This window comes from Microtus oregoni, unplaced genomic scaffold (genome assembly GCF_018167655.1).
Source record: "Microtus oregoni isolate MIOR12 unplaced genomic scaffold, Mior012 000005F_ref0000423, whole genome shotgun sequence".
Classification (NCBI taxonomy): Eukaryota; Metazoa; Chordata; class Mammalia; order Rodentia; family Cricetidae; genus Microtus; species Microtus oregoni.
Genome location: NW_024543064.1, coordinates 4,386,777 through 4,407,539, shown reverse-complemented (window position 1 = coordinate 4,407,539; position 20,763 = coordinate 4,386,777). Strand labels below are relative to the sequence as shown.

Sequence of the window (20,763 nt, the reverse complement as noted above, 5' to 3'; positions counted from 1 at the left end):
CCTTAGCTTGTTGCCATGTAATAGAAAACTCTTTCTTCAAACCTTTGCTATTAACATGATGTTTTTTATGAAATTCAGAGGCTTGCAGCACACTACCAATCAATAATTGATCAATTTCTGCATTACCTTGTGCTAGAGGACCTGGCAGACCCATATGGGATCAGATGTGTGTTATGTACATAGGGCAAAGCCTGTTCCTGATCAAATCTTGAACCTGGAGAAACAATGAGGTTAGTTCTGTATCATCAGGTATAAATTCAGCAGTTTCAATATGTAAAATAACTCTTTCTGTGTATTGTGAATCAGTAACTATATTAATAGGTTCTTTAAAATCCTTTAGCACCATAAGAATGGCATATAATTCTGCCTTCTGGACAGAATCATAAGGACTTTGTTCCACCTTACCCAAGTCTTCTGATTTGTAACCTGCCTTCCCTGATTTATTGGCTCCATTTATTGGAGCATCACGGACGATTTGAGGAAGGATCCAAGAAGTTCTCTTTATGAAGTTAAGTCTCTTGCTTTTTGGATAGTTGTAATATGGTAGATGTATCAGAACAATATCCACATCTTCTACATAAACCTGAAGGCTGAGTCCTCCTATTTCTGTTATTTCTAGAAGATGCATTATTATTATTTCTGAAAGATGCATTATTATTATTATTTCTGAAAATCCATTGTCTACAATTCCTTTTCATATGACCCATTTTTGCCACAATTAAGACATTTGGTATTCTGGTGTCTCCTTTTACCATTGGAAATTGCTTCTTCTACCCATGCTTCAGTGCCATAGTCAAATATATCAACATTCAGTGTATGCAGGACCCATTCTTCCAAGGGCGCTGATCTGAGCTTTAAAGGGCCCAAAATCTTTTTGCATTCCACATTTGCATTTTCATAAGCCAAAGACTCAATCATTATACGTCTTGCTTCTGGGTCAGGTATCCCTATTTGTACAGCATTAGTTAGTCTTTGTAAAAATGCCACTAAAGGGTTCTCTCTGACCCTGTTTAACTCTGACAAATGATTCCATTCTCTGTCCTGGGTCTTGTACCCTGTCCCAAGCCCTTAAGGCTGCTGTAGTACACATGGAGAGTGTGTTTTCATCCAAATTAGCTTGTTCCTGAGGGTCGGAAAAGAGCCCTTCACCTAGAATTTTATTTAGGGAAATGTCAATTCCCTTCGCTTTTTCCTGCTGTTCTAAGAGTCTAGCCTCTTGCCTGAATAAGCATTTCCATTTCAATTGCGGTCCACTCTCAAGTACCGCAGAGCTCAGCTGCAGCCAGTCCGAGGTGGTTGCTCTGCTTGTTGTGGTCCAAGATTTTAGCATCTCTTTAACAAAAGAGGCATGCATCCCAAAAGTCATGACAGCCTGTTTAATTTCTTTGAGATCATTCATACAGACAGGCTCCCATGTATCTTCCTTGATGACCCTAGGGTTTCTGGAACCAATCACCTTCTCTGTTATTACTGGAAAAGCAGGTAGAGCTGTAGGTAGAGCTTTGTGGAAATTGTCCCGGAGGGATTTACCCACAGATGTAGTTAAAATTTGCCTTTCTACCCTTTGCTCTTCTTCATCAGAATTTAGAAATTCCTCAATCTTTTCAATTCTGTTCACCATTGCCTTCGGCCATGTCTGAATCTCCTGTCCAGAATTATGTTCCAAAGCCTTCATTGAGGATTCTAAAGTATGAAGTTTGTCCATTAGAGATAACTTCTCATCTTTGGACATAATTTTTATGGCTTAAACTGTGCCTTCTTGTATTGACAATCTTTCCACCAATCCGTCATAAGCTTTAGACAAAATTCGATTGTCACATTCAGCAGTTTTGATTCTCTCAGTTAATGTTTCAGTTCCTACAGAAAGGGACTGATGAAGCTTACGATCCAAATCGTAATGTTCCTTCTTCCATAGTAATGAATTTCTCCTTAACATCAGCCTGTACCTTTTCTAAATTTTGCTCAGTTAACCGAGTCATGTTAAACAAAGATCTGTTCTTTTCCTGGAGAACTTCAAATTGATTCTTGAGAAGATTGTTGTCATTCTCAATAGTTTTTAAAACGTTCAACCTCTGCCTTAAGAATCCTGGATTCGTCTTCTAAAGACTTTATCATATTTCTAGTATCAAGCCACATAGTACCAAGGAAAACTACAAATCCCAGAAAGATCCATAGATGTGGGGTGATAGACACCTCTTGTAAAATCTCCCACGTGGTACACTCAAAAAGGCTCTTAAAGTCTCGAATTGTAACGTTTTCAGACATTTTATTTATAAAAAAAAAAAAAAAAATTTTTACCTGCAATGACCGGTTCCTGCCAGTGGTGGCGAAAGAGTCCACTTGAGTCCACGTGGCCTAAATCTGAAAGAATTGACTCAAAACTGAAAATTGGAGCAGACACCAGACTGATAAATAGCACTTGGGGGGGGGGGGGGGGGAGGCCAGGAAGCCTGGCAGAACTAAGCCACCCGCAGGGAGGGGACCCACTCTGTACTGATCACGCTGTTACAGAGGCGCTTGTACCACTGTTGGGCAGGGCAGGGCGCACAGACTTGGCCGATTCCAAACTTCTGGGCTAAGTCTCCCGTCCAGTTTGGCGACTTTCTAGCAGGTGCCAGGAAAAATCGAGTCGCTCAGAATCTCAGCTGCTTCTGCCGCCATAGTCGGCAGAAGCGAACCGGCAAGGAGCAGTGCTGAGAGGGTACAATCTGCGCGCAGAGGGAGGCCTCTGGAGGGGGGTTGCCGCTGTCTCCCAGCGGTCGCCCCGAGGAGGCTCTGATTCGGGGCGGGTATCCGCAAAGCCTCACTGGGCGCCAAGTGTACCTACGTAAAATGAATGCAGGCAGATTGTAAAAAATATATACAACTTTAATGTAGAAATAGACTTACAGTACCACGGTCCCCCCCCCCCCCCCCCCAGAGAAACAGGAAGCAGAAGAGGAGGCTGGGCGCACACCCGGCAGATTTATAGGTAAACATTACCCCGAGGCGAACATGCCCCCTAAGGCTGGGCTTAACCCTACGTGGGTGTTTTGGAGCTGCAGTTAAAGGAGGATGTGACTGCCTTGTGGGTGCTGGGAACTGAACTTGGGTCCTCTGGGAGAGCAGCAAGCATTTTTAACCAATGAGCCAGCTCTTTACCACACTTCCTCCGACTCCTCCCCACCCTTTGAGAGAAGATGTCACTATTTAGCTGGGTTGTCCAGGAATGAGTTCTGTGGACCTGGCCAGCCTTGAAGTCACAGAGCTCCGTCTGAGGCGTGCGCTGCATTCAGCTGTCTTTTGACTTCAGAGTCTGACATCAAGACTAGCCTCAGACTCGATTTTAGTTGAAGCTGGCCGTGAACTCTGACCTTTCTGCCTCCACTTCCTGAGTAGCTGGGGTTGCAGGTGTGTACCACCACATCTGATCTTGGCCTGCTTTCTGGTAGGCTTGTTTTTTATTAGTTGAGTTCATAAAAGTTCTTTATATATTCTAATACAATTTTCCTTCTCAGATATTTTTCCTAGCTGCCAAAATTTGTTAAAGTTCAGGTAAGATCACATTTATGAACTTAACTGTTTCAGAGTGTGGGGTTCAGTGCTGTTTAGTTCTATCCATACCACATTGTCTCCCGAGAAACTAGTCCAGCCCCATCAAACTGTCCCCATCAGTCTTCCCCAGTCTCTGGCAGCCCCCCTTCTATGGTAGCGAAGGTAGAACTTTCTGAATCTGACTGCTCTGGGGCTCCAGGTGAGTTGTACAGGTCTCGTGATAGTGTATTCATTAGTACAGGGCCTTGCTCATTCGCGTGGTTGGATGTGTTGGGATTTCCTTCCTTCCTTTCTTCCCTTTAGTTTGTTTGTATGAATGTATGTATGTGATATATGGTCTCATGTAACCCAGCCCACCTTGAGATTTTCCATTTGATTTATGTGTATGGGTGTTTTGCCTGCGTGTGTATTTGTGCACCATGTGTATGCAGTGCCCTAGGAGGCCAGAAGAAGGTGTCCCATCCCCTAGCACTGGAGTTGCCGACTGCTTGAGCTGCCGTGTGGGTGCTGGGAATGGAATGTGGGTCCTCTGTAAAAACAACCAGTGTTCCTTACCCACTGAACCATGTCTACGGTTGTCAGACTTGGTGCCTGGTTTATGCAGGGCTTAGAATCAAAGCTTTGTGGGCAAGTGTCACCTCTCTAGAGGTGGTGGGACCTAGGAGAATGAAGCAGAGAGATGAGGTGGGCTAAAGCCTCATGCGATTGCCTGCTTTATTCAGAGCCTCCGACAGTTTATACTCGAGGATTGAGGGTCACATGAGTAAAAGTGTCCTGAGTTCAAGCTGTATACAATCACAAAGACTAGCCACTCTTGGCAAAAATGTGTTTTTCCATAGAGCCATGGGAAGGACAGGTTAAACCTTTAACTGAATGACAACAGCAAGCAATGATGTGTACTCTGAAGTGAACTCACTCCTGTCCACTCCACCTGGGAGAGTGTGAAAACACATTCAAAGAACAGTTCCCTGTTTGAAGAAACTGAGGTCACGAGACTCTTGATCTCTTGGAGTGCTCTCTCAGCACCCAGAATTGGCTCTCATGGCTTTGCTCCTGGTCTGTGTGCCGACAGGCGAGGACTCTGCCCACGGTGCTGTGTCCTCGGCCTCTTTCTTCCCTTTTAAAGGCAGGGTAATGTTCCTCATGTGGACAGCACATGCTTCCTGTTTATATGCCTGATGGTGGCTTGTGGGCAGGTCCCCTGTGCTGACTATGACATAATGCTGCTGTGAGCATGACCCATTGGGATAGCTCTTTTGATTGTTCCAACTGGACATACTCCCAGAAATGGTTCACCAGATGATAGGGTAATTGGCTCTAGTTCTAATTTTCTACAGAGTACGCCAGGTTCCAGCCCCAAACCAGCACACTTGTTATTTTCTGTTGTTTTTAGGGGGACAAACCACGATCATGCCATGTCACCTAGCTGGTCCTCTAGCTCGTGTGTCCGTTCTCTTCTCTTGAGACAGTGTCTCATTGTGTATTCAGACCCTACCCTGCACAGGCCTCCTCTGCTTTGTGAATATTGGGTGTAAAGGTGCTCCAGGCCCGGCTTCTTATTAATTTGTTTATTTATTTTTATCTATTTTTTTTAAATCTGTAAGACTTATCGCAGATTTCCAGGAGGTAGAACAGTTAACTGTAACTTCAATAGAAAAGTCTTGTCGCTGTGGTCATTCCAGTCACTAGTGGATGGCCTCAGGATAGGGCGTAGCCTTCTGTGGTGTTGGTGTCACAAACTTACGCTGCAGCCTCCATTCCTGAGCCAGTCACTGAGCGGAGTGAAAGAGCGGTGTGCTCATGCCCTGGGTGGGCCGTGTCTTCAGTGTCCACAAACACCTGGGAAGCAAGGAAGAAGGGTTGGGTAGCCATCTACCACACAGTCTTTTGGGTTCTCCCTCTAGTGGAGGTACCTGTTGGCGGGTGTCAGTTTTTCTCCACAGGCCACCTCTCTGTGTGTCCCTTGACACTCAGAGTGAGACAGGGGTGACCTCATATTCGATACTCAAAGTGAGATGGTGGTAGCTTCATATTTGGGATTGTTTGGGGCACTCCAGCCTGCTGCCTTGCCCATGGTGCATCCCTGTAGATATATAAGTATCCTCATAATTGTAGACATGTAAGTATAAATATCCCCCCACCTGGGACCGCTCTCCCCAAGTAGCCCTGGCTTGCCTGGAATTTGCTTTGTAGACCAGTCTGACTTCGATCGTCCTGCCTGTGCTTCCCAGTTGCCAGGATTGCAGGTATGGGTACTATGTCCAGCTCTTCTGGGGGCCGTGTGCCAGCATGGTGTCTGTTAGTGCAAGGCTGCAGTGTTCTCAGTGATGTCCTTCCTGGGGGTCACGAGGCACAGAGGGCTTGGGATGGGACCAAGTCTCAGTCTCCATCCCATAATTGTACTTACTGAAATGGACTGAGCTCTGAGAGTGCACCCAGGGTCAGCGTGTCAATCCGAAACCAAAGGCAGCTGTAAAGAGTATAGGCTCCTGTAAAGGGACAGTGCGGGTGGAGTTGGCACTCGTTCAAACTACTTTATGGAGGCATAATTTGTGTAGTTCAACCCACTTAATGTATTTGCTCAACTTTGACCTATATGCATACATGCCTGCAAAGCTAGGCCATGGTCATGATAAGGGACAGGCCATCGCCCTTGGGAGTTTCCTCCTGTTAAGTTTTATTTCTCCCCGCCTGTGGTGGTTTGAGTAGGCATAACCCCCATGGGCTCATATATTTGAAAGCATAGTCATTGGGAGTGGCGATACTTGAGAGGGATTAGAAGGTGTGGCCTTGTTGGAGGAAGTGTGTCACTGAGGGTGGGCTTTGGGGTTTCCAGTGGTTCACCTCTCTCTTCCTGCTGCCCTTGGATGCAGATGTAGAACTGTCATGGTGCTTCTCTAGCTCCTTGTCTGCCTGTGTGCTGCCACACTTCCTGCCAGGGCAATAGTAGGCTAAGCCTCTGAAACTGTTAAGCAAGCAGCTTTCTTTTCTAAGAGTTGCTGTGGTCATGGTGCTCTTCACAGCAACAGAACACTGACTGAGACACCACCTCTTGCCTTCCCAACTTCAGGCACCTGCTGACTGGCTTTCTGTCTTGTGGTTTTCATTTCCCTAGAATTTTATAAAAATGGAGTTTGAGCAATACTTTGGTGATGTATATCTAATCCGAGGCACAGGCAGCAGTGTCGCAAATTCAGAACTAGCCTGAACTACACAGTGAGGACTGTCTCAATAACCAAGAGCATGGGGCTCAGCAGTTAAGAACCCTACTGCTCTTTGAGAGGATCCAGGTTTGGTTCCCAGAACCCACATGGGACACCTGGCAACCACCTGAAACTCCTGCCCTCTTTTGGCCTTCACAGATACCTGCATACATGTGGTAGGCGCGCGCACACACACATCCCTATCATGTGCAGGGGCTGGACTTCATTCATGTGGCTTTCTGTCTGTATTTGTCCCTCTCTGTGACTGGGTGGCACTGCAGTGTGAATGTCCCATCAAGTGACAGATGAACGGATTCTTAGGGGGCTTAGGCTGTTGTATAGAAGATGATGTGAATACTTGACCACAGGCCTCACTGGTGCTTGTGGGTGATTGTAGGCACGCTGCAGGTGGATGTAGGCTGGTGTGCTCAGCATTAGTCCTTGAATAATACACATGCTATCTGGACTGTATCTGCTCCTTATACAGTCCCTCAGTATTCCCTCTACTCCCCACAGCCTTGCTGGCCCTAAGCTTATTTCTGTACATGCTTAGAGCAAGTGAATACATTCAGATATCTCTGCAAAGACAGAAGAATTAAATGTGAGTGCCTGGGATCCTTAGTGCCAGGTTCAGTGAAGTTTCCCACAAAGACTTACTCGTTCTGTAAGCTTCAGGGCTCATCTCCATCTTTGGGTCATACTACTGAGGTTTTTACTTCTTTGCTTAAGTGTCCCAGAGTAGCTGGGGATGAGACAATGATGTTGACGATTCCAATCCTGGTGTTGGGTGTTCCCCTCTTTGGACGGCTGTAAGAAGGTGCAGAGAGGTGATCGTCTCAGGCTGTAGTTCCATTTTCCAAGTCTTCAGTTTCCTCACTGTTTTCCTTACCCTTCAAGCAGTAGTTGGAATTTTCTGGGTTAGCTTGATGAGTCTGTGACTTCCTGCCACCTTGCACTCAGCTTTCAGTTTGATAATTAGCTGTGCTGTCCACATGGTGATCTCGCATCTGCTAGTGTTTGTCTTGGAACTCAGATTCAGAACTGAGCCCACGCTTCACTGGGTGGAAAAGTACTGGGGAAACTGGTCACGCTTGCAAGGGCCTGGTGACTGTGTCAAAAGTGGCTTCTTTCTGGTGTCAGTGTGTGTGTGTTCTTTCTACTTCTTTCTTGTTGAGACAGGGTTTTCTGGAGGCTCAAGGACACAGGTTCAGAGGTATTAGCCCATTGTTGCCAGGAGGGCAGAGCAAAAGAGTTATGCCACCGTGGGCAGGAAGCCTGAAGCACAGGCTCTAAGAGATCATTTTATTTAGTTAGGATAATGAATAACAGGTTTTATTATTAGTTCTTCCTTTTCCTTCTTGGTTTATATATATGTCTGTGTACCATGTGCATGTCTGGTATCTGTGGAGTTGAGAAGAGGGAGTCAGATCCCCTGGGACTGGAGTTCCAGACAGTTGTAAGACATCATGCGGATGCTGGGAACCGAACCTGGGTCCTTTGGGAGAGCAATAAGTGCCTTAATCTCTGAGCCAACACTAGCCCATCCATATGACATTTAATACACTGTGTCATTGTCTTTTGTTGACATTTGCATACCCATCATCTTTCTGTCCCCACCCTTCTGTTCTCTTCCTTCCTTCCCACAAACAGTTCACACACACACACGCACACACTCACGCAATACACATGCACACATGCGTGCACATGCACACTCACACACAATGCACGCATGCATGCACACACGCACACGTGCGCATACACACTCAGACATGCACACTCACACAATCACACACACAATGCATGCATGCATGCACACACGCACACACACACACACACACACACACACTCACATTCAACTTTTTTGAGATAACTTTTTGAAGTCTGGATCCAGCTTCCTCTGGCCTGACGGTTGGGCTGTAGAGGGAAGGAACATGCCCTCTGTCTAGGGGATGTGGGTGTGTCACGTCCTGAAAGCCTGCTGAGGCCCTCTGTAAGTTGGCCTATTGTTCTTTTGAGTTTCAGGTGCCTGGCTGGCTCTGTACCCACTTCTCTGTGACTCTAGAACTTGGTGCTTGGTGAGGTCACCTACTCTCTTTGGAAAGAATGCTTTTCCATGCTGTTGAAAGCTGCAGAAGGTGGTGGTCTATATTCCCTGGAAAAACACCAAACACAAAGGGAGGTGTGGGTGTTGCCTGTTCCTAGGCCCCCAGCTGTCTGTTAGTGTAGGAGCGGCATTACCAGCTAGCGGAGTGGGTCTTTCTTTTGAGACAGGCCCTTCTATGTAGCCCTGACTGGCTTGGAACTTGCTGTGTAGACGAGGCTGGCCTTGAATTCACAGAGATCTGCCTGCCTCTGCCTCCTGAATGTTGGAATAACAGTCATATGCCACCATGCCTGGCAGCTGTGTGTTTTTGCTAAGTCTTGGGCGTGCCTTTCTGGGTCAAGGGTGCTTTTGGAGGGTCCTCCCAGAGCATTGCTCTCACGGCCGGCCTATGTCCATGTTATTTCCCATATCCGTTTGGCTATTTATAACTTCTTGAAATAAAACTTGCAAACCACAAAGTTTACCCCTTAGGCTATACATGCGGTCCCTGGATGTTTAGTGAACCCAGATATTGCCCAATCTGTGTTCCTGGGCCCTTTGATCAGCCACAGAACGGTACCTGTGCTCTACACGGTGCTCCGTTCCCCCGCCCAGGCCCTGGCAGCCGTCAGTCTACCGTCTGCCTTCTTCTACTCTAACCCAGGGCCTCATGGGTGCAGGATGAGTGTTTAGTACTGAGTCCACAGCCTTTTACTTCTCAGAGAAAGACTCACAGTGTAGCCGTCAGCCTCAGTCACAGCTTTCCTGCCTCAGCTCTCTGAGTGCACAGGCTGGACCACCACTCTCTCTGCTTTTGATACCGTTGTTGTGTAGGCCCCTCAGTCCTTTTTAAAAAGTTAATTTGTTTATTCTTGTTCGTGTGTATGTGTGGTGTGTGCATATGTGTGTGCATGTCTGTGCAGGTGTGTGGAGCCCCAAGTCCCTGTGAGGTGTTTCCCTCCATTTTTCTCCACTGGCTTCTTGTTGTTTTGTTGGACAGGGTCTACCTCTCCACTGGAACTTCCTGATTTGGCTAGACTGGCGTGTTCTGCAAATGCCTTGAGGTCTTCCTGCCTGCACCTCCCAGCTCTGGGATTACACTATTGAGCCTGGCTTTTATAGGATGCTGAGAATACAAGCTCAGATCCTCTGAGACATCTCTTGATCTCCCCACCAATCCTCTTTATGGTCAAATGATGCTCCATTTATGGACTTAGGAGTGATGGACATGAGGGTTGTTTCCTTCTTTTGGTGTATGAGGGGTGCCGCTGTAAATGCTCCCAGACATCTGGTTTTGTCACATAGGTGACTTCTGGTTAACTTAGTAGGCAGAAGCATTAGCTCTGACTGTTCTTTTTTGGAATTATTCATTCATGTGGCTGAACCCTGGGCTGTCATCCTCTGTCATGCTCAGTTACCATTACTCTGGAGGCCTAGTAGGTGCCTTACTGCTTGGGGTGGGTAGTGTGCTTGATATATCTGGGGCCAGGTATGGGAGAAGCGGGGGTTGCTTAGGGAGGAAGCAATGCCTGCCTGGAGGGAGGAGACAAGTCCAAAGGGCACAGCACTGGGTGCCAGGGCTGCTCCCCTACTTGCTTTTGGCTGCAGCTTCTAGAGGGAGCAGAGACGGAAGAACATGCTCCTACTGCAGCGAGCCTTGTCTCTTCAAGTCCACAGAAAGGGAGTCACCCAGGCCTGCCTCAGGGACAAGGTCAAACAGTGAGTTAGGACCTGGGAGGACCTGGGAGGAACTGGGGTTCCCCAAGTAGGAGAAGTATGTTGAGACCTGCCTTGATACCCGGGTGGTTGGGGCTGTGGTGTCCAACCCTGGGTCCTAGGATGCTTTGGTGTCCTTGGGGTGCTTTCTTCTGACTTGAAGGTAAGAAATGGACCAGAACCGCAAGGCTCTGGAGCCTTGTGGTGTCCGCTGCTTGCAGGCGTGATGCCTGGTCCCGGGTCTTTCTGAAGCAATACTCTTCTGTCTCTTGGTCCAGGAGAGGGAGTGGGGGTGAGGAATGCCTATCCTGGCCAGGAGATCTTTGCCTGGCTCAGGGAACCCCATCTTGCCTAGTGTACAAGGCATGGGGCAAAGATGGGAGAGATGCGCTTGGTCCTGTCTTGTCGTGTGACTTACTCACATCTGACATGACCATGGTGCTTTGCCTGGATAGGCTACAGTCAGGTCTGGCACCTCTCAGGCCTGTCCATGGTGCTCTCTGCAAATGAAGGCATTTCCCCTTAGGATAAAATGCCCCTGGGTAATCAAAGACCCAGGTTCTGCATCCCAGGGAGGGCCCCTGGCAGGCTGTGTGGGTGGGGGAAGGCCCTGAGGGTTCCTCAGAGTTGGTCTCCGACTTAGAGCTCTGAGGGCTGTGGCCCCTGGCTTCCCTCAGGGGAGAAGTTTGGTGTAGTTGGGGGAAACTTGTTTAGGATCATCTGTCCCCAGCTTCTAGGTGTGCACTAGCCCTAGGCTGTCAGACCAGGGAGGGAGGGCCAGGGAGTCCCAGGGGCAGGGCTGCACACCCTCTCTTTGGGGCCTAGCTCTTGTGGTGATCAGGGGACAGGGTTACTGCCCTCCTTCAGGAAGGCTAGCTCTTAGAGGTACCTGTAATAATTTGCCTTGGTTGCTTTTATCAGATAGTCACCTAGTTAGGAAGTCCCCCAGGGCTGGCCTGTCAGGAGCGGAAGCTGGAAGCAGGTCCTTTGGTGGGGCTGTCTGCTAGAGCAGGCCTGGCTGCTGCTTTTTGTCTGCTGGGCTCTTTGGCCTCAATCCCTGTGACAACAGATGCAAGACCTGGGCCAGGTCAAGATGCTCTTTCTGGAAGGACACCGAGTAGTCTACAGTTGGCTGTGTCCGTTGCATGAGCCTGTTAGCCTGTAGCTTAGTTTCCATTTCAGTTCTGCCTGGAGGTTCATGGAGTCGTGTGAGGTCTGATCCCTCCCAGGGATCAGCCACTGTACTTGTCCCTGGCCACTGTGGCTATTGACTTTGCTAACCAGTGGTGGGAAGTGGGCGTGATGAGAAGAACTGGCCATGGTGGGAGGCACTGGGGACCCTCGGGGTAGCTGGTAGCTCTAGAGCTGTCCTGTCTGAGAAGTGGTAGGAGCAGACTGTGAGGCCCAGACAGTTCCCATGATCATGTGAGGGCTGGGGCTAGACATCTGTCCCCTTCCAGCTGCCCTTAGGCCCTGTTGCTAGAGTCAGATCTGAGATTCAGTGGGATGCAGGCTTAGATCAGGCAGTCTCCTTTCCCATCAGCCTTTCGGCAAGTCTAGATGGCTGGCAATAGCTTCCGGCTGCGGCTCTTCTTGTTTGAGCAGGGCTGGGGAGGGCAGAGCCTCCGGACTGCATCCTGAGTACTACTGGGTGGGGACACCTGCTTTCGCTCCCCTAGTGTAGTTGCCAGAAAGGGCTGCAGAGTTGCTTGAAGTAATAAGGGCGGCGGCGGGGCTGCGTCCCCAACACCCCAGCCGCCTGCCCGGCTAGCTTATGCCCTGAAATAATTACACACAAACTGTATTCATTTAAACACTGCTTGGCCCATTCTCTTCTAGGCTAATTCTCACATATTAATTTAGCCCATTTCTAATCATCTGTATGTAGCACCCCAAGGTGCGCTTACCGGGGAGATTCTAGCCTAGTCCATCCTGGGTCGGAGCTTCATTGTGTGTGTCTGCCAGGGAGCAGGGCATGGCGTCTCTGCTGAGGCGTCTGCTCCGGAGAGCAGAGCTGTCGAGACTCTCTGAGCTCACTTCCTCTTCCTCCCAGTATTCTGTTCTGTTTTCTCCTCCCACCTATCTTCTAACCAATAAAATGGGCCAGGGCAGTTCCTTTATTAGCCAATGACCTTCCTCCATCAGTTGCTTCTTCTGTAATGATCAGTAAAACAATTTCCATGACAACTGGCTTTGGTTGCTACAGCCTCTTCCTGTTTAGATTAAGCAGTTCAGGAAGTTAGCACCATAGTCCCTGAAGACTGGTCTGGTCAGTGGTTTGTTGAGATGGGGCTGGTCCAGGCAGACCTTGACTGCTTCTAAGGATGAGTGGCTCTAACTACCATTATCCTTGCTTCCTCCTCTTCTTATCCCCCTCCCCTTTTTGTTATTTTATTTTATTTTTCCGAGACAGGTTTTTTTTTCTGTGTAACCTTCCTGGAACTCACTTTGTAGACCAGGCTGGCCTCAAAACTCATAGAGATCCACCTGCCTCTGTCTCCCAAATGCTAGGTGGGATTAAAGGTATGCACCATCATTTTTCTTCTTCTCTGAGCTTGTTTGGAGGTTGTAGCAGGGGAGTGTAGCTACTCATATACCCTTGACTGAAGATAGGCCCTCCTATATACAGGGAAGGTCGTCCTCTTCCATCGAGAGCACTGAGTGCACAGCTTTGGGGCGGATGCACGTGAAGCAATGAAGAAGCCATGGTGATGGGTGACAAATGTCACAGCCAAATTACCTTCATATCCTGTTTTTGTTTTTGAGACAGAGTCTCACTTTATAGCTTTGAATGGCTTGGACTCGCTATGTAGATCAGGCTGGTCTCGAACTCACAGAGATCTGCCTACTTCTGCCTCCTGAATGCTTGGACTAAAGGTGTCTTCCATGAGGGCTTTTGTAGGGATAAGTCCCGCCCCTTAGGGGGCGTGTTCGCCTCAGGCTAATGTTCGCCTATAAATTTGGCGAGCATCCTCCCAGCCACTGCTTCTGCTTTCCTGGTCTCCGCTGGACCGGTGGTTCTGTAAGTCTATTAAAGCTGTATATATATATTTTACAATCTGTCTACATTCGTTTACGCCGTTACATTTTGGCGCCCAACGTCAGGCTATTTTGCCCCCAACTCAAGCGCATAGCCCAGCTAGCTCAGTCGGTAGAGCATGAGACTCTTAATCTCAGGGTCGTGGGTTTGAGCCCCACGTTGGGCGCCATTCTGTTGTAATAGGGGCGGCGGGGCTGCGTCCCCAGCACCCCGGCCGCCTGCTAGCTTATGCCCGAAATAATAACACACAAACTGTATTCATTTAAACACTGCTTGGCCCATTTCTATCTAGCCTCTTCTAGGCTAATTCTCGCACCTGGACTAGCCCATTTCTTATAATCTGTGTAGCCCACGAGGTGGCTTACCAGGGAGATTCTAGCCTACGTCCATCCTGGGTCAGAGCTTCATTGCGTGCGTCTACCCAGGAGAGCGGAGCATGGCATCTCTGCTCCAGAGAGCAGAGCTGTTGAGTCTGAGCTCACTTCCTGTTCCTCCCAGCATTCTGTTCTGTTTACTCCTCCCACCTATGTTTTAACCTATGAGGGCCAAGCAGTTTCTTTATTGCTTAACCAATGAAATCAACAGATTGATATATGACACTCCCACATCAGGCTTTCTTGACCCCTTCTGAGTCCTAGTCTGGGGAGTTCTAGTTTCATGGTTTCCTAGCCCAGCAGGTACTGTTCATCACAGCTCTATCCAGTGCTAGATTGAGTATGTGGGGAACACTTGGATGTAGCTCCTGTGCCAGGCAGCCTGGGTGGCCTCGTGTAGCCAAGGAGGCCATCAGGAATACCCTGGTCTTGTGTCTACTCACTGTTAGGAATTTTTCCTAATGTGAGCTCTCTGCCAACGCAAAAATTCCAATCAAGCCAAATCAAAACAAGCCAAATTAAGAAATATCCAGGTTTAATGGGATTCTTGCTCTTGGGTGGGTGGCCCCGAGGGGGAACCAGGAGGAAGGAAAAGGGACCACATGATCCTCTTTTGGGAGTTCACTTAAATACTCTGTGGGAGTGGTCCTGACCCCCCTCCCTGCCCTGGCATCCTGGGATTTGGAATCCAGACCAATACAACTCTCAAGTCTGAGGGCTGGGGGCTATGCTCCCAACTTAACACTCACCCTAGACATTAGGTGGCACCCAAAGCTGAGATAGGGAGAGGACGGGAAGTCAACACAAGACACCCAAAGACCAACTTCTCAGCACAAAGGAGATTGACTTGCCCTAGAGGGACAGAGGTCAGGGAATAAGAGACAAAGAAGGGAGACAGAGAATGAGGGAGAAGGGAAAACAAACAAGGGGTAAGGGGAGAGATATTTGCCCCAGAGGAACAAAGGACTGCCTCTGGATAGAGCAGAGACAGACGTGACCCACAGGAAAATGGCGGTTTAGGAAGGGAAAAGGGAGCCCCTGTGTTAGGATGAGTTGGTTAATTTTTGACTGGGATGTTAATTAGGGTCGTCACAAGGGGGCTTTTGATTACTGGACTTCAACACTTTGATAGCTGGACCTTGGTAGCCATCCTCAGGTGGAGGAAGTGGCCAAATAAATAGCCAGCTTTAGGAATGTAATCTAATGGTTTTTAGCAAGGCAGAGGGAATTGGGGGAGAAGGGCAAAATGCAAAACCTGTGGGTGCCATGTTTGAAATGTTAGTTCCTGCATTGGCCATGCTCTGGCCTGCTAGAGCCCTTCAGGAAGTCTAGCCCTGGTGACCTGGCTCTGGATGGGGTCAGAATGTTTCTCATTTGGAGCCTCTGGGGTTGTGGCTGGTCTCTAGTCCCAGCCTCACCCTGCTCCCTGTTAGGAATTTTTCCTAATGCCAGCTCTCTACCCATGCAAAAATCCCAATCAAGCCAAATCACAACAAACCAAATTAAGAAATATCCAGGTTTAATGGATTCCTCCACTCATGGGTGGCCCCGAGAGGGAACCGGGAGGCTGTGAACACAACCACTGGCGGGAGAGGAAAGAGACCACTCATTTCTCCTTTGGGATTTCACTTAAATACCCTGTGGGAGTGGTCCTGACCCTCCCAGGGAGGGGTCAGGACCTGGCATGCTGGGTTTTGGAGTCCAGACCAATATAGCTCTCAGGCCTGGTGGCTGGGATGGATGCGAGGAGATGGGGCTGTGCTCCCAACTTAACACTCCCTTTCTTTCCCACCTTCCTGTGTCAGACTGTCTTGTTGACGTTGTGGGTGCTGGTCTGTGGGCCACACATGGAGTCTTTGGTCATTTCCCTGCCCCAAGCATGTATGAGGTTGGGTGTCTGGGAGAGGTTGTTGGCTCTTTCCCCTTCTGCTGTAGAGCCTAGAACACCCTTAGAACCTTTTCTTGCTGTGGATGGTTCTCCTACCCCTGCCCACTTCTGGGGTTTGTAGTATTGTTTCTGACTGTGCCCACGTGGGAACTCACACCCTCTCCTTGTTCTCTGGGCACCTGCTGAGTCCCAAGGATCTTCTGACCTGTCTGTGCTGGAGCTAGTATGACTCAGCCCTGCTCACACCCCTGCAATAGGCTCAAGGGTCCTTCCTGTCTTTGTCTTTGGGTGCTTGGTGGGACCACGTCTTAGTCCTTTAGGTTTTCTCTGTTGAGTGGAGGGAGCCGGCACACCCCTCCCCTGGTTGTCATGGTTTCCACACAGCAGTGGTTTAATTTTAGCACTGACATTTCCAAGGCGGATTTAGAGATACTGGCCACAGTCTCAGTGGGCTGCGGGAGGAGGAGACAGAGGTCATCTCTCTCCCAAGCTGTTGCCAAAACGGAGTGTGGGGCCTCTGAATGGCTCACTAGTGCCACACACTGTTGCCTCAGTGGAAGAAGGAAAGGCATCTGAAGGGGATAGGATGGATGTGGGGGTGTGGCCCTGCTATGGGAGTGACTTAGAGCAGCCAAAATGAAGACGTCAGATCCAGGAGTCAGAGTCTTTCCTGCCTCGTGGTTTCTGCTGGCTTCCAGGGATCTCCGGCGTTTCCTGGCTGGAGCCGAGGCACACTAGTCTCTTACTCTCTCTGCAGTGGCTTTTCTCTGTGTCTCAGAATTTCCCTGTTCCTGTAAGGGCATTAGAGCCCTTTTGGATGTGAACTCTAAAATACTCATGCATTGAAAGCCTGGTTCCTGATGCAAGAGGTGGGGCTTTGGGGAAATGGCAGGGTCCCTGAGGGCTCTGCCTTCATCAGTGAGTTAGTTCATTGGTGGATTTGGAACTGGAATAAAAGTGCGTGTGCGTGCGTGTGCGCGTGCAGGAGTGCGTGTTGGGGGGCATCTGGAGCAGTAGGTCACTGGTTGTGTAACTTTGAAGAGTCCGCCCTACCTCGTCTTTTCGCCACTTTCCAGACCACAGAGCTTGACATATAGGAAGGGAAGATTGGGTCTGGCTCCTGGTTTCGTTCAGTCCATGGCGGTGGGGAAAGCAAAGGAGTGGGGGGCAGGCAAAGGTTCATATCATGGTGGCCTAAGAAGCAGAGAGTGAGGCAGGAACCGGGCTTACCCCTGCTTCTGCTTAGGCTCTGCACCCCACTCTCAGAATCTTCCCAGCTAGTGCTCCCAGCTGGGAACCAAGTGTCTAAAGCGTGGCCTGTGGAGGAGCACATTTCACCCTGTAACAGGTGAGCCTCTGCTGTCCCTTCGTCCCCATGCTGCTCCGCTGCGGGCTCTAGGGCCGAAATCCATCTGCCCTGCTTTTAGATTGCTCCAGGTCTTTGTCACGAAGTCTGGCTACAAGCAGTGTGGGTTAATTAACACCTGCAAAGGTCTAACTCCAAGTGCAGCCACTTTCCTAGTTGTTGGGTGAGACTTGGTCCTAGAAATAAACCAGGTTCAACCCAAGTTATGGGTTCCACGCAGGGCACTGGACTGGGCTCTACCTTGGAAAGAGCCCAAGGAGTTTGGGGCCAGGTACTGTCAGAACAGGTGTGGCCACAATGCTGCTGTGAGGCTGTGGCTAAAAATGGCTTCTTGGCTGGAGAGATGGCTCAGCGGTTAAGAGCGCTGACTGCTCTTTCAGAAGACCTGGGCTCAATTCCCAGCACCCACATCGCAGCTCACAACCGTCTGTAACTCCAGTTTCAGAGGATCTGACAACCTCACACTGACAGACACAAGCAAAACACCAATATACATAAAATAAAAATAAATAATTCATAAAAAGGATGGCTACCACTTCCCCTGGGGTGGTAGTATGCGCCTTTAATCCCAGCATTCTGGAGGCAGAGGCAGAAATATCTCTTGAGTTCAAGGCCAGCCTAGTTAACAGAGTGAAGAGCTACACAGAGAAACCCTATCTTGAAAAACCAACAAAACCCAAAAACTACAGAAAAGAATGGCTCTCTGACCTTGGTCCTTCTCCCTTATTCTGATGCCTGCGTTTGGTTTAGAGCAGCATTCCCTGCCTCATATCTGCCCCCTGGACTGCATGGACTGCATGAGCATCTGCAGTCCCAGGGGCAGATGTGGGCTGCACCCTGAGAATACACCTGCAGGGTGCTGCAGGAATGGATGGGCCTGGCCAGTTTGTGAGTGCAGAGGAGATGGCCGAGTAGACTATCAGGCTGATGGGGTGTAAAATTGAAACCCAGTCCCAGTCCAGTTGACATCTCCCTTCTCCAGGGACAGCTGGTCACTCTCCAGTGGGCTTCCAGCTCAGATTGTTCCCACTGTTATTCCTTATTCTTTCTGAGACAAGGTCTTGCTATGTTGCCAGGCTAGCCTTAAGGTAATGTTAATCCTCCTGCCTCAGCTTCATGAGTGCTGGGATTACAGGTGTGAGCCACTATATCTGGCTTTGTACCCGTCATTATTTTTTAAAAATTATTGTTGAGGGGCTGGAGAAATGACATAGCAGTTGAGAGCATTTGCTGCTCTTCCAGAGGACCTGAGTTCAATTCTGAGCACCTACATTGCATGGCTCACAGCCATCTACAGTATCACTCTAGGGGATCTGACACCCACTTCTGGCCTTCAGAGGTCCCTGCACACATGTAGCATACACTCATACAGACACATAAGCACAAATAAATCCTTAAATTATTGTGTGCATATACACATCCACGCATAAATAGCTTTAGATCAGCTATATGTGTGCAGTTATTTGTAGGGGAACTTGTAATAGGTCTGGCTCCGTCCTCTAGCAGCCGCCATTTGCCACTACCTCCTCTTGCTAGGGTGGGGATCGTCACCCCCTTCCCAGGTCTCTCCTTTGCTGTAGTGTTGATTTGTGGTGCAGGTCTGGCAGGCACCTGTAGGTGGTGTGAGTCCCTTCATGTTTGGAAGACATCGCTTTGTCCCAGTCCTCTTCAACCTCTGGTTCTTAGTCTCTACCCCGTCTCTTCCACGATGCTCCTCGAGCCTTGGGGAGAGGGCTGGGATACAGCTGCCTCAGTTTTGGCTGAGCACCCTAGACACTAAATTTTTTGGGAGCTTCTGTGAAAAACACAAATTCTTACAAAACTTAAGTGAAGGTTCTAGAAGCTGCCTTCATAGTCTAGGACTCCTTGTGCATTGTTAAACCTCACGTTACGGTTACAGTGTGCAGCCACTCTGCAGCTCCACACCCCGGTGTCAGGCAGGCTTGGTCGCTATGTACCATTTGACTTGGTGAAGGGGTGGCCTTGAAGGTGGGTGGCATCACGAGTGTTTGCCATTTGCGTCTGGCTCTTTCTTGAAGCTTTTAGCCCAGCTGGCTAAGTATGTGGTGAAGGGAGCAGCACTGCTTAGCATGTGCTGGGTGCCAGCTGTGCATAGTCCCCTGGCTGGGCAGCAGGGCCCTGGCATGTTCCCAGGCTCTTTGTCTTCCTGAGCCATCGTTGAGGCGTCACTACTGTGACATGTACATTTTACAGGTGAGGAGGTGAAGGAATGATTAATCCAGTTAAGTAATTGATTGGCAGCTCTTGTCCTGGAGTCCCGCCTGCTCAGAACTGGGGCCAGGCTTGATCTCTCAGAGTCCTGACTTACTCAGACTGCCAGCTACTGCTGTAAGAAGGCTTGGCAGCTCTAGGCCTGAACCTGCTAGTCTGGGACCTCACTCAGCAGGAGTGAGCCGCAGATAGCGTTAGACACATAGGCATGCTCCCAATACATGCTATTAGTGATGTGGATGTCTGGGTGGTTTGTGATAGCACCGAACTGGCTTGTTGAGAGCCCTGAGCTTTTATGCAGCCTCTGAGTGGCTGTCTGCTGACAGGAAGTGCAACATCTCTTTTCTGGAAGAATGAGCTAGTGTTTCTATTCTCCCTGACCCTGAGAGATCCCAGCTCCCAGCCTTGGGTCCTTGGTACCACGTTGCATCCCTTGAGGACAGGCAAACAGTGGACCTGTGAGTATTTAGTCCAGAGGTCTTGAAGCTGTGGCCTGTGCCTAGTTTTTAGAACAGCTCCAACTACCCTGTCCTCTGGGCCTCCTATCAGTTCTGCTCTGGGGTTTGCTCCTGGGTTGGCACCTAACCTGTCTTTGTGCTTGTTCATCTCACCTGTAATCAGAGACCTGGCCCATGGTGAACGTGGCACATGCTCTCTGAGGGATTTGTACAGCTGAGCCACCTTCTTTCTAGTGGTCTTGTCAGTCCTTTCAGACCAGGAAAGGAGTCTCCCTATGGCACCTGTGACCTCAGGAAGGGAAGGTCCTCTACTTGCCTTCTGTCCCCTATAAAGAGGACTGTGAAGTCCCCTCTGTGCCTGTCAGATTTGCCTTGGTGGACACGCTGTATTGAGGGAGAGCCAAGATGTGTGGGAAGTTCTTGTCCTTCCTGTGGGTACACTTGCTTCTCTCTCCAGGGGTGACTGTTATAGTAGTGTTCTCTTGAAGAGGCTTATCTCATTTCTCTTACCTGCTGTAGGATCATGCGGCCAGATGATGCCAACGTGGCTGGCAATGTTCATGGAGGAACCATCCTGAAGATGATTGAGGAGGCAGGGGCCATTATCAGCACCCGGCACTGTAACAGCCAGAATGGGGTAAGTGCCCGGGCCTCTGTTCTTATGTGCTAGAATTACCCACGAGACTGGACTCCACAGCACCATAACAGTGTGGGGGTCTGGGCAGCAGTTCACGGGGAGGCCAGATCTGCGGCATATTTATTGCCTTGCCTACTAGGTCCGGGTGTCTGGAGGTTCTGGCACAGTCAACCCTGCTTGGGTCCCAGGGAATAAGGTTTGGCCTTGGCCTCAGTGTGGAGGGTGGGACATC

At 49.3% G+C, this 20,763-nt stretch overlaps 1 protein-coding gene across 3 annotated transcripts in view; it reads left to right on the top strand.

Moving 5' to 3' along the window:
* Positions 1 to 20,763, top strand: part of Acot7 (acyl-CoA thioesterase 7) — a 99,085-nt gene that overhangs the window by 14,364 nt on the left and 63,958 nt on the right. For 2 of the 3 annotated variants that reach the window (XM_041651616.1, XM_041651615.1), the window contains exon 2: positions 20,414 to 20,531. In XM_041651616.1, the coding sequence (XP_041507550.1) occupies positions 20,414 to 20,531 (118 nt within the window). Of the gene's footprint in view, positions 1 to 10,424; positions 10,540 to 20,413; positions 20,532 to 20,763 lie in introns of those variants that run through there. The other variant, XM_041651617.1, reaches the window with a different exon arrangement.